The following is a 14376-nucleotide window of genomic DNA, read 5'->3' as shown; positions in this document are numbered from 1 at the left end:
ATGTGTTTTATTGACGCCTTACAGTATACAGTACGTGCATCAATATTATGTCTCCAAAAATAGTGAGTTATAGTAAGCAGCACAACAACCACACAATGCAGCTGTTTTTCCAACAGTTTACTCCATCAGCAGTAAATGTCACAACATGTGGACAGGCCTGAGTACTCCACTCCCCATAGTATATCCAGGGCTAGACGGAGAGAGAGAGAGAGAGAGAGAGAGAGAGAGAGAGAGGACAGCACGTAGTCAGAGGAGAGAGGGAGGAGGCACTTCTCGCTCCAGGGGCTTTGGCTGTCTATTTATATCAGTTGATGATTGCTGCTGCTTCCCAAAACTTAACTCAAAAGTGCCCGCCCTCTGCACTGTCTGCCATTTTGTTTTAAAGATGGAGTCCGCAGTAGAGAAAACAGCGCCACTGTCTGCCCACACGGCCATTATTGTTTTTGTTTTGTTGAGAAAGCGGAGGTGAGGAGCGTTGCCCAACGTGGTAAAATTTGGGGGGGGGGGGGGGGTGTTTGTTGTTTATAATAACTTCTTCGTTGTTTTAATATCGCAAATGGACGTGGCAGTTTTACCAATTAAGGATTCCGACATTTAAAGGAGAGCACTGCAAAATGAGAGCGAGAGAGAGAGGAGTGATAGAGAGAGCGTAAGAAGGACAGAGTGAGTGAGAGCATTCGCTTGAGAGAGACCTACCTGGGAATATCTTCCTCTTGTGTACCGGCATGGTTAGCCTGGCTGGGTTGTAGATAGAGAGGGGGAATAGGGGTCATAAAGCACTAGGCTTTAACATCCACTAGTCCTCTCGTCTTTATGCTTATCTCCTTGACATGTGTGTAAATTACTTTCTGTTGGAAGAGTGTCCTGAGGGAATCACTCCAACCAGACACTGACAGCCCCGGTAATGCCCCCGCTTCCACCTGCCCACACACACACATTGATTGTAATTGAATTTTGGGATGGGTGCAGTATAAGGGGAGAGGGAGGGAGGTGGGGAGAGAAGGGGTGGGGTAAAGGGTAGAGATGGAGAGAGAGAGCAAGACAGACAGAGGGGAAGAGGACGGGGACTGCATGTTCTTGCTATTGTGTTTTATCCCGAGCTGAAGCAGTGAAAGGAAAATATCTCAAGCAGTACAGTTCCCATCGGGCCTGAAAATCAGAGTCTGGTCCGACCCAAGCCTGGTGAGCTGAAGCCCATACCCAGTCCAACACCACAGAAATTAAATGAGCCCGAACCCCCCCCCCCCCCCCATAGCGAAATGGCAGATTTCTAGAAAACTGTATATTGATTTAAACTGGTGTTGAGAAGAATGTGGCAAAGGCGGGCGGCAGCGGTGTGAGGAGACGAGGAAACACCTCAGAGAGAGGAACACATACCTTAGTTATGATCAACTGAATGACAATTTTGAATAAAGTAGGCTAATGCAAGTGAAGGCATGTATGAAATTCTTGCTTATAATGAAACTCCCAATGTCTTATTATACTAATTGAAAGCAATAGTCGTGTGTGGTTACATCACCTATCAGCACGGCCCCATGTCGCACGGATCTACACAATTCCTGGAAGCTGAAAATGTCCCAGTTCTTCCATAGCCTGCATACTCACCAGACATGTCACCCATTAGACATGTTTGGGATGCTCTGGATCGACGCATACGACAGCGTGTTAAAGTTCCTGCCAATATCCAGCAACTTCGCATAGCCATTGAAGAGGAGTGGAGCAACATTCTACAGGCCACAATCAACAGCCTGATACACTACACACGAAGCAGATGTGTCACGCTGCATGAGGCAAATGGTGGCCACGCCATATACTGACTGGTTTTCTGATCCACACCCCAACCTTTTTTTTAAGGTATCTGTAACCAACAGATGCATATCTGTATTCCCAGTCATGTGAATTCCATAGATTAGGGCCTAATGAATTTATTTCAATTGACAGATTTCTTAATATGAACTGCAACTCAGTAAAATCTTTTTAGTTGTTTCATGTTGCTTTTACATTTTTGTTCAGTATAGTTTGCTCATATACAGTGCACTCAAAGTATTCAGACACCTTGACTTTTTCCACACTTTGTTACGTCATAGCCTTATTCTAAAATGCGTTAAATTTAAAAAAAAATCTTCAGCAATCTACACAACATACCCAATAATGATAAAGCGAAAAACAGGGTTTTAGAAATATTTGCAAGTGTATAAAAAAAAACTGAAATACCTTATGTAAATAAGTATTCAGACCCTTTGTTATGAGACTCGAAATTGAACTCATGTGCATCCTGTTTCCATTGATCATCCTTGAGATGTTTCTACAACTTGATTGGAGTCCACTTGTGGTAAATTCAATTGATTGGACATGATTTGAAAAAGAACACAGCTATCTACAGTGGGGCAAAAAAGTATTTAGTCAGCCACCAATTGTGCAAGTTCTCCCACTTAAAAAGATGAGAGAGGCCTGTAATTTTCATCATAGGTACACTTCAACTATGACAGAAAATGAGAAGAAAAAAATCCAGAAAATCACATTGTAGGATTTTTTATGAATTTATTTGCAAATTATGGTGGAAAATAAGTATTTGGTCAATAACAAAAGGTTATCTCAATACTTTGTTATATACCCTTTGTTGGCAATGACAGAGGTCAAAGGTTTCCTGCCAAGACAACGCAGGAGTGGCTTCGGGACAAGTCTCTGAATGTCCATGAGTGTCCAAGCCAGAGCCCAGACTTGAACCCAATCTAACATCTCTGGAGAGACTATAGTTGTGCAGCAATGCTCCCCATCCAACCTGACAAAGCTTGAAAGCATCTGCAGGGAATAATGGGAGAAACGCCCAGCTTGTGTGCCGAGCTTGTAGTGTCATACCCAAGAAGACTCAAGGCTTTAATCGCTGCCAAAGGTGCTTCAACAAAGTACTGAGTAAAGGGTCTGAATACATGTAAATGTGATACTTCAGTTTAGATTTTTTTAAATAAATTAACAAACATTAAAAAAATAAAAAATAAAAATGCTTTCACAGTATGTGGTATTTTGTGTACAGTAGATTGAGGAATAGAAAAAAATATATTTTAGAATAAGGCAGTAACCTAAGAATATGTGAAAAAATTCAAGGGGTCTGAATACTTTCCGAAGGCACTGTATAAGCTGATCAGAACATGTTGCTAGCATGTAATGTAAATGAACTTCACTCGCATAGTAGCCTGTCCTACTCCTGACCAAAAGCCTGTGACTTGGCTGATAATCAATCAATCCGATTTTGTTTCACTGAGTCTCTGTCTGTATATTTTGTTAATTGAATCATCTGGCTGGGCAAGTGGAAGTGGTAGCTCCTTTATTCGTTTGCTCATCTATCACTGATCACAAACATTTAGCATGCAATAATGTAGCCTAAATCAAGTGTATTATTTTGCTCTTATAACATAATCTAAGCCTAATATAATCTATCCATCATCGAGCTGTGAGAGCGCATCCTGTTTTATGTCTTAATGTAACCCACTTCAGCATAACCAATAAATCATTCATTCATGTCATTACAAAGCATATGAGTCATCCATGCCTTTAAATACAATCAAGCATTTAAAAAAAAGAAAAAAAAAAGAAATAACAAAGGGAAGCCTTGAATAATTAAACAATAAATAAATAACTCCATTTTCTGCCCAACGTACATTTGAATAACCGCTTAAAAGCCCTGTGTTTTTGAATGCATGTTTAATTAGGAAAACATTTCACTTCACTTTGATAGTTACCAGGTCCAGAAAGGCACATTAGCCGGGCAGTGTGTTGTGTGTTGAACTGTTGTGTGTTGTTTCGGATGTATCTGCGTTAAGATGCCACATGGAACATGGGCTTCTCCTGATACTGAGATGCACTGCCTGTCGTGGTCTTGTGGATCGTCATTCTCCCGAGGGCACTCAAGCCTACTTGTATCGTCATTTGAAACGTTTCAATCATCAGGAAAAATAGGTTGAATCACGGACATAAATGTCTCTGGCCCAGCCAATATTGGAATGCTGGCGGCGCTGGTGTCTGCAGCTGCTGCGGCTGAGAGATAGATGTAGTAGGCTAAAAGGTACTCGGACACACATCGTTTTTACTTTCTTAGTGCGGCACGGCATGCCCAAAACACGCCTGGCCAGAGTCAATTCACTGAATTTGAGGCCCGGCCTGGTTTAAGACCGGGCCCCGTCGGGTTCGGGCTAAGAATGAGAACTCTATAATAGAGACATCTCCTATTTGAGAAGAAGTGGATGTACCAATCTGTGTGAACATGCTCCGGCACAAATACGTCTGTATGCCTACTGGTCATGAGGTATACTGTGAACCTCAGAACTGTTTTCTTGTTGAAGACCGTTAGATGTTTTTTATGCTGCTCAGAAGAGAAAAGAGGAGAGGAGGAGGTCAATTTTACCTTTCTCTTAATAAGCTGTCTCTCATTTTCTCTCCCTCTCCTTTTCTCTTTCTCTCCATCTCCAGTCTACAACCCAGGCCGGCACAGAGAGAGAAGCACATCCTCAGGTCTCACTCTTTCTTCTTCTCTCTCTCTCTCTCTCTCTCCTATCTCCCTCTCACTAATACTATTGATGACTAAAATTACAACCCAGAAAATAAGGGATATTGGTGTTGCAACGTCACTCTCTTTCTCTCTCCCCTCAGGTTTTATTTAGTCAGTGGCGGAGTGCCCTTCATCATCTGTGGAATCACAGCAGCCATCAATATTGAGAACTATGGCAGTGGGGAGACGGCACCCTAGTAAGTCACCCAGCAGTCTCCTATTCTCCTATTCTAACAGTTTGAAACTGTTTTACGCACACACACACACACGCACACGCACACAAACACACACACACACACACACACACACACACACACACACACACAGTGCCTTGCAAAAGTATTCATCCCTCTTGGCGTTTTTCCTATTTTGTTGTAATACAACCTGTAATTAAAATAGATTTTTAGGTAATGGACATAGTCAAAATTGGTTCAGTGAAATTTAAAAAATAACTTTAAATTTAAAATGTGAAAGTCGTGCGTGCACATGTATTCACCCCCTTTGCTATGAAGCCCCTAAAGCAGATCTGGTGCAACCAATTACCTTCAGAAGTCACATAATTAGTCAAATAAAGTCCACCTGTGTGCAATCTAAGTGTCTCATGATCTGTCACATGATCTCAGTATATATACACCAGTTCTGAAAGGCCCCAGAGTCTGCAACACCACAAAGCAAGGGGGACCACCAAGCAAGCGGCACCATGAAGACCAAGGACCTCTCCAAACAGTTCAGGGACAAAGTTGTGGAGAAGTACAGATCAGTTTTGGGTTATAAAAAAATATCTGAAACTTTGAACATCCCACAGAGCACCATTAAATCCATTATTAAAAAATGGAAAGAATATGGCATCACAATAAACCTGCCAAGAGAGGGCCGCCCAGCAAAACTCACAGACCAGACAAGGAGGACATTAATCAGAGAGGCAACAAAGAGACCAAAGATAACCCTGAAGGAGCTGCAAAACTCCACAGTAGAGATTGGAATATCTGTCCATAGGACCACTTTAAGCCATACACACCACAGAGCTGGGCTTTATGGAAGAGTGGCCAGAAAAAAGCCATTGCTTAACTTGAATCTCCCCATCCCGGATCCGGGATCGTGACTAAAGCCTCCGGCTCATTAGCATAACGCAACGTTAACGATTTCTGAAAATCGCAAATAAAATGAAAATAATGCGCCTGCTCTCAAGCTTAGCCTTTTCTTAACAATACTGTCATCTCAGATTTTCAAAATATGCTTTTGAACCATAGCAATTGACTAATTTGTGTAAGAGTATGCTAAGCTAGCTTAGCATTTTGAGTAGCATTTAGCATGCAACATTTTCACAAAAACCAGATAACCAAATAAATAAAATCATTTACCTTTGAAGAGCTTCGGATGTTTTCAATGAGGAGACTCTCAGTTACATACCAAATGCGCAGTTTTTCCTGAAAGCGTCTGTGTGTAGGAGAAATCGTTCCGTTTTGTACATCGCATTTGGCTACCGAAACAAACCGAAAATTCAGTCACCTACAACGTCAAACTTTTTCCGAATTAACTCCATAATATCGACCGAAACATGGCAAACGTTGTTTGGAATCAATCCTCAAGGTGTTTTTTCACATATCTCTTCATTGATATATCGTTCGTGGAAGCCTGCATTCTCCTCTGAATTCTGTGGAAAAACACTTGCAGCTGACTTTTGCGCACCAATTTCGGCGCAGGACACCAGGCGGACACCAGGCGGACACCTGGTAAATGTGGTCTCTTATGGTCAATCTTCCAATGATATGCCTACAAATACGTCACAATGCTGCAGACACCTTGGGGAAACGACAGAAAGGGCAGACTTACTCCTCTCGCATTCACAGCCATATAAGGAGACAATGGAAAACAGAGCCTCAAAAATCCTGCTCATTTCCTGGATGCCGTCTCATCTTGGTTTTGCCTGAAGCTCACGTTCTAGGGCACGCACAGAAAATATCTTTGCAGTTCTGGACACGTCAGAGTGTTTTCTTTCGAAAGCTATCAATTATATGCATAGTCGAGCATCTTTTTGTGAGAAAATATCTTGTTTAAAACGGGAACGTTTTTCATCCAAAAATGAAATTGCGCCCCTAGAGTTTCAACAGGTTATAGAAAAAAAATAAGCAAACACATTTGGTGTTCGCCAAAAGGCATGTGGGAGACTCCCCAAACATATGGAAGAAGGTACTCTGGTCAGATGAGACTAAAATTTAGCTTTTTGGCCATCAAGGAAAACGCTACGTCTGGCGCAAACCCAACACCTCTCATCACCCCGAGAACACCAACACCATCACAGTGAAGCATGATGGTGGCAGCATAATGCTGTGGGGATCTTTTTCATCGGCAGGGACTGGGAAACTGGTCAGAATCGAAGAAATAATGGATGGTGCTAAATACAGGGAAATCTTGAGGGAAACCTGTTTCAGTCTTCCAGAGATTTGAGACTGGGACGTAGGTTCACCTTCCAGCAGGACAATGACCCTAAGCATACTGCTAAAGCAACACTCGAGTGGTTTAAGGGGAAACATTTAAATGTCTTGGAATAGCCTAGTCAAAGCCCAGACCTAAATCCAATTGAGAATCTGTGGTATGACTTAAAGATTGCTGTACACCAGCGGAACCCATCCGACTTGAAGGAGCTGGAACAGTTTTGCCTTGAAGAATGGGCAAAACTCCCAGTGGTTAGATGTGCCAAGCTTACATACCCTAAGATACTTGCAGCTGTAATTTCTGCAAAAGGTGGCTCTACAAAGTAATGAGTTTGCGGGGGTGAATAGTTATGCAAGCTCAAGTTCAGTTTTTTGTCTTATTTCTTGTTTGTTTCACAGAAAGAAAGAAAAATTGCATCTGAAAAATGGTAGGCATAAAAATCCATTTTATTTCCAGGTTGTAAGGCAACAAAATAGGAAAAATGCCAAGGGGGGTGAATACTTTCGCAAGCCACTGTACACACCTTCTCGACGGCTCAGTGTCTAGACTCCATGCACTGATATTCTGCAACAACCATTTACCTCATTGACACTCCAAAATAGATGGGATACTGATAGATCTGATGATATGAGTCACACTTCAGTGTATGTTGCTCACCCCCACCCCCCTTAATGTTCTTATCACCCCAGGTAATGTATCACTTCAAGAGACCTATGTCTCTTCTCTGTGTGTGTTTTTCAGTGTTTATTAAGGAAACACACTCATACTGTAATACTAATGTAGCCTACTGTGTGTGTGTGTGTGTGTGTGTGTGTGTGTGTGTGTGTGTGTGTGTGTGTGTGTGTGTGTGTGTGTGTGTGTGTGTGTGTGTGTGTGTGTGTGTGTGTGTGTGTGTGTGTGTGTGTGCGTGTGTGTGTTGCAGCTGCTGGATGGCGTGGGAGCCCAGCCTTGGAGCCTTCTATGGCCCCGTGGCATTCATCGTCCTGGTCACCTGCGTCTACTTCCTGTGTACATTCATTCAGCTGAGGCGCCACCCCGAGAGAAAGTATGAGCTGAAAGCCCTGACTGAGGAGCAGCAGAGGCTGGCATCCATCACCGACGTGGGTAGGCATTGTCATCAAGGGGAAGGGGAGCCCGGAGCCCTGCCACCACCTCCCAATGGAGGGCACTGCCATGCGGGCTGCCACTCGTCCACTGCCATCAACCCCTCTATGCTGGCCAACGAGCATTCGTTCAAGGCCCAGCTGAGGACGGCAGCCTTCACCCTCTTCTTGTTCGTGGCCACGTGGGCCTTCGGGGCGCTGGCTGTTTCACAGGGCCACTTCCTGGACATGATCTTCAGCTGCCTGTATGGTGCCTTCTCCGTCACGCTGGGCCTCTTCGTGCTCATCCACCACTGTGCCAAGCGGGACGATGTGTGGCACTGCTGGTGCGCCTGCTGCCCCGGGAGACGCGCCAACCACGGTTGCCACGGCCATGGTCACGGCCACACTCGTCCAAAGGTTAATGTCAATGGGGATGCCTTAGGGCATGGGCACGGGCATGGGCACTGCCACCTGGATTCGCCGTGCCCAGGTAAGGCCCTGTTAGGAGGACACACCCACAGTGGCACCTTGGGTCACTGTAAGCATGGCAGCCTGGCGTCGTCGCAGAACCATGTGACGTGCCTGCCCACCGTGGTGCCATGCTGCGCCGCCCTGCACAGCCAGCAGCTGATGGAGGAGGAGCCTCCCGCACACGTGCTGCTACACGCTGACCCTGAGGGCTACCGGCCAGACATCCATCTGCATCGATGCCTGAAGGGCAGCACTAGGACTAAGCCTCGACACTTCAGCCGTCACCGGCAGGCTGGCACAGGAGGGGGAGGAGGGGTGGGAGAGAGGGAGTACGCCTATCACATCCCTACTAGTGTAGACGGAGGCTCTATCCACAGCTCCCACACAGACAGCCCTCACAGTACGCACGAGCGTCACGGACACATCTGCCACCTGGCTGCTGCCCCCAACGAAGTGGGCCACCACACTTGCCAAGCGGCAACGGCTCACGAGGCGGCGCTGGCATGCCACGCCCCCTGCCACCGGCACATGCCTTGCTGTGCCAAGGCGGACCTGTTCCCCACTCTGTGCCAGGTGGAGGCAGGCGACACGGGCACCTTTCTGTGCGGCTGTGGCAAAATAGCCAATGAGGAGGACGTGATCATGCCTCATCACCACCTGGAGATGCACCCGCGCAGACAATCCTACCCCCAGAACCCGCCACCCAATCAGAATGGCATCCTTAAAGGTGGCCTGCACGAGGGTTTCCTGTACGCATCAGACAGCACAGGGAATATACGCACTGGACCCTGGAAAAATGAAACTACTGTGTAGTCTAAAGATGGGGGGGATCTAGGCATCCATTCCCGCCCCAGCCTCCGTCCCTCCAATCCTCAACTCACCCCTCCTTTCCTTTCTAGGAACTACAAAAATGATTTCACAACTCTTAACATTACGACTTTTACTTTTTATTCTTTGTTTGTTTTCACGTGTACCTTGTCCCATTTGGGGTGGCAGGGTAGCCTAGTGGTTAGAGCGTTGGACTAGTAACCGGAGTGTTGCAAGTTCAAACCCCCGAGCTGACAAGGTACAAATCTGTCATTCTACCCCTGAACAGGCAGTTAACCCACTGTTCCTAGGCCGTCATTGAAAATAAGAATTTGTTCTTAACTGACTTGCCTAGTTAAATAAAGGTAAAAATAAAAATTCACTTGACAGATTATCTGACATTGTCATATTAAGATCCCAACGACCAGCCATACAGAACTGATTTTTCTCCTTCATAGAGGAATGTGAGTTCCACGTGCGAGTTACAGTACCTTTTGTCAAAGGTATTTTTACCACTATAGTATGTTATAATTATTATTATTATTACGGATCTATCGATGATGGAGATTATGGATGTGTGTGTGGATGTGTGTGTGAACAGAACACCAGTGTTTATTCTTGCTCAAAGCAAATGAGATTGCATTCTATTTTGTGAGTCCCTAAAATCCTCCGACTACTCTCTGACTTGTGTACCTGCAGTACTTCAAGAAGCTTAGTATCAGTGTTTTAGGCAAACACACCAGCAATTTAGAGTCATTGGTATTTTTGCCATTTTGAACAAAAAGCATACTTACTATAATATACTGTGAATATCAGTTAGAGATTATCTTAGTAATATACAAAGATGTCTACTCTCGTCAGAGTTCCGTGGATGCCGATACGTTGTGAAAATGTAAAAAAAAAAAAAAATACACATTGGAAAAACCGAAACCACATTGAGTATTCTGTTACAGGTTGATATTGAATGTTCTTGTCTGTATGATGTCTTACTGTTGTGTTTTTTTTTAGCGCGAATTGTACAACAACAGTCACATTGTCATTGTGTATATTTTCGGTGTTGGTGCGATAGTGACATCACATGCCATGACCAAGCAGCAGCCGTTACAGGCTCAACCCTTTCCTCTTGCCCCATTTGATATACAGTAAAATCAAGCCAACATTTTCCATCTCTGGCAAGGCATCACAAAATGGTTGGAGGTTCATTCAATGGGTCACGTCCGAAATCAATGCTTAAACACAATATTTCATTTCTTTATAGGAAACAGAGCATGCAAGCCTTGTATGTAGCTTTGTGCTGTGTTTTTGCTTTGTATATCAATGCACATTTCTTGAAAAACGCCATCACTTTTGTCTATGGAGCAGATCAAGCTGTGTTCGCTTATAACATGCCGTGAAACAAACAATTATATTTTTACACGATTTTTAGTATCATAATGCCATTATTATGGATGCTTCTGAAACCATGTTCTGTTAAGGGACAGAGGACAGGGCAGAGATTCAGTGTTGAACATTTAACCTTATACAGGTGGTATTATGTATGGCGGCCCTAAGAGCCAATTTACGCTCGATTCAAAAAATGTGGTGGGAGGTGCTGTATGGATGGTGTGACGCAATTTCGGTGCCTCTGGAGGCACGCCGAGGCCAAATTGAGCTCCGTACCACATCGCCGTGTGCTCCGTATAGCTCCGCATTGACATGATTGGTTGACGGTAGGCGAGGGCTTAAAGTCCTGTCTAAACACAAACCAACTTCCTTCACAACAGCTCTGCTTTGCGAAGCGCAAGAAGTACGAATGCCCCTGACTTCCGCAGAGGCCATATCACCGTAAATGCTGCGCGGCCAATGCAGCCGTCAGATTGACCGCGCAGCGCCTTTTAAGTGGCAAAGTAATTTAAGAAAATCTCATTTGGCCCCCTTATGGCCACCGTAGTTATGTTCGGTATGGAAACCAGTCATTCCCGAGTGAGAGAGAACTGTCGAGGTTAATAGAGAAACAATTCCCTACCTACAAGAATACAGCAACTCCTGCCTGGCCAAAACCACCTTGGCGCGCCACACCGTCCATCCATCTTGTGCACTCTTGTCTATGTCCATAGAATTGGTTCTGATGAGTTCTTTTTTTATACAAGATTTAAAATGTTAAAAAGAGTAAATAAATATATATGTAATGAAAATGTATGGGAAAGACCTCTTAATGTTAATGCTCAGTATCTGAGTTTAGAAATGTAATTTGTTCTTGGTGCATTTTTCCGTTTGCTTGTATTTTTGTTCTGATCTTTCATAAAGGGTATGCGGACTGACCATATATTTTGTTATATTTGACACATAGATGCACTAACCACTATGGTAAACCGGGACTTCATGTCACACAGGTCAACTGTGATTCAATTGTGATCTGAATTCAACAAGGGACTTGATTTTAGAAAGAAATGTTAGAATTTCTGAAAAGAGAGCATTTTTAGATGTACATATGTAAAAGGAATATCTCTGATTTTGGAAGACAAACACTGACCAGTAGCAAAATGAGCCGCCATGAGACTTCAAGACTATGTCAGACGAATATCGATGCTGTGTAACAGTTTCACTAAATAAACCTAACATCCTTGGTATTCTTAAATCATCCCTGCATTAAACATGTCTATGAGAGACTACATTGCTTTGGTCTAATTCCTATACCTCTTGGACATCGACATGTCTTAAAAGCAAAAAAGAGCTTTCCAAGTGTGGGAATTTCAGTGTTTGCTATATACCATAGGCCTCTCTATCTGCCACCTGTCTCATCATTTGGCAGTAGTACTGCCAATTCAGCCAGCTGGATAGCTTGTCAGATCTCTGCCAGTATACACTTGTGGTACTGTAACAAAACCCAAAGCCAGTCTTCACGTTTCTCTACAATCAACAACACAGATACCAATACATGTATTCTTGTGTGTGTGTACGTGCGCATGTTTTGTCCCTCTTAGTTAATTTTGCAGTATTCATATCTCTTGACAGCAGTGGTGGAGATGGAGATGTCTTAAGGACTCACCACAGGGGAGGAATTCAAAAGGAAAGCAGGCTTGACTTGCAGTGTGTGTGTTGTGCGCGCATGCATGTGTGCTCACATGCATGCCAGCGTGGGTGTGCGTTTGTGTGTGCATTGCGTGCCTGATCGCGTGCACTTGTTCGTGACTGAGTGTGTGCGTTAGTGTGTTAGCATGAGTGTATGTATGTGTACAGTATGTGAGGGAGTGTGAGTAAATGAGACTGTGTCTTTTGTGCATCACAAATCAGGCCAGGGCTGACAGGCCATGAAACGAGCACATTTAATATGCAGCTAGCCACACGACACTCAGCCCCCTCCCAGCCATCAGATTATTCCTTTAACTTTGAGAAAATAAAAACCCAGGCCCTGCCTTTAAATTGAGCCCTGGAGACAGACTTTGTCAGAGATCTCTGTTTGACCTTGTGGAATGCTTTTAAGGTCAGTCACTGGTGTATATGGTGTCTTATCTAGAGAGGTGATCTGATTTACCCAAGGGAGGACATACAGTACTGTAAATATTTGTTGTGCGATGTTGGTGACGGTGGTGCGTTGGCTCGTGTGTGTGTGTGTGTATATGTGTTGATGACAGGGTGGTAAGCGGTTCACTGACAGATGAGTCCAAGTGTTGATGACTATGGTGATAAAGAATGCAGGGCACAAGGGGAGGGATTCATTAGATGTGGTGTTTCTGAGCCAATGAATTTAATCCTGGATCTTTTTTTGCTGGAACCTCAGATTGCAGTAGCCTTTTCCTTCAGTCTAAGATGGAGAACAACAGGCAGAGAGGATAGAGGATGTATTTCCACCCACAGGAAACCCTGGAGGTCAGGAGCAGTGGTGCCCTTCCACTCCGAGACATTTCCTTCTGTTTAATGAATTTAAAAAAATCTGTATTAATCAAGACAAATGTAATGTTTATGATACAATTTAGGCATGTTGTATTTTCCTGGTTTGGCATTGGCTCCCGATGAATGCTGACAAGTGCTCACCGACAATAGCCAGCTTTATGTACTGTATCTTCATATCTCACTGTAACTGCCAGGGTTGGGGAGTAACGGATTACATGTCATCAGTTACATGTAATCTGATTACAACAAAAAAAAACTGATCGGTTACGTTACCAGCAAAAACATTGTAATCAGATTACAGATGAATTAGAAAAACTAGATCATTAATTTTTTGGATTACTTTTTTTTCTTTCTTTTTGGATTACGTTTGCGGGAAAAAAATACTCTGACACCTTTCTGTTTTCTCATTGACATTCATTTCAGCATTGATGAAATGCATTCATCTGAGAGAGTCTGACCACAAGTCAGAGACCACTATAATGACACACCAAATGCGTTGGATGGATCCTTTTTGTCTTCTTCGAATGCCTCTTAAGGGGAAAGTAATCCAAAACTAACGGAAAGTAATCCAAAAATTGCATTTACGGATAAGCATTTTGGACAGGTAACTGTAACGGATTACATTTAGAAAGTAACCTACCCAAACCAGTAACTGCTGCATTACTTCTCAGATATCCATCCACAGTGATATGCCATCACGTACACTCAAAGCATCATTTTTGAGTCTCTTTGTAGGTATATGTCATGATACTACAGACATGTTTCTGAAAGACTCTTGACAGTACACTGTGATCACCATGCTTATGTCATCCTTGACTCAAATAACATACACAGACCTCAAAGGGAGGGAGGCAGGCAATATGTTGAGAGAGGTGGGAAATGTCGAAGTATTTTGAAGTAGGATGAGAGAGAATAGTGATGGAAAGACTTCATTCTGTTGACGAGAGAGAGAGAATGACTTTGCTCACGTCAGCTCGACGGAGTAACAGTGAAGCTTGGGAGAAAGCCCAGCATGTGTGACTGCTGCCTTTGTGTGTGTAGCATCTCTCACAGTATCTGCATGTGTGTGCATATGAATGATCATTAATGCTGGGGTCTGACTGTGTTTGTACTGCTCTTGCTGCTCTGCTAATGATGATGATAATAGTAATAAGCAGC

The 14376-nt window shown here is 43.8% G+C and overlaps 1 protein-coding gene across 1 annotated transcript in view; it reads left to right on the top strand.

Annotated features, from left to right (window-relative positions):
* LOC135510870 (adhesion G protein-coupled receptor A3-like) overlaps positions 1–11996 on the top strand; it is a 270757-nt gene extending 258761 nt beyond the window's left edge. The window contains exons 18-20 of the mRNA XM_064932169.1: positions 4468–4509; positions 4648–4743; positions 7905–11996. Coding sequence (XP_064788241.1) covers positions 4468–4509; positions 4648–4743; positions 7905–9351 — 1585 coding nt within the window. The 3' untranslated portion in view covers positions 9352–11996. The remainder of the gene's footprint in view (positions 1–4467; positions 4510–4647; positions 4744–7904) is intronic.
* Positions 11997–14376: the final 2380 nt, after the last annotated feature.

The sequence above is a fragment of the Oncorhynchus masou genome, chromosome 23, assembly GCF_036934945.1.
Source record: "Oncorhynchus masou masou isolate Uvic2021 chromosome 23, UVic_Omas_1.1, whole genome shotgun sequence".
Taxonomy (NCBI): Eukaryota; Metazoa; Chordata; class Actinopteri; order Salmoniformes; family Salmonidae; genus Oncorhynchus; species Oncorhynchus masou.
This window is presented reverse-complemented; position numbering and strand designations above follow the sequence as displayed.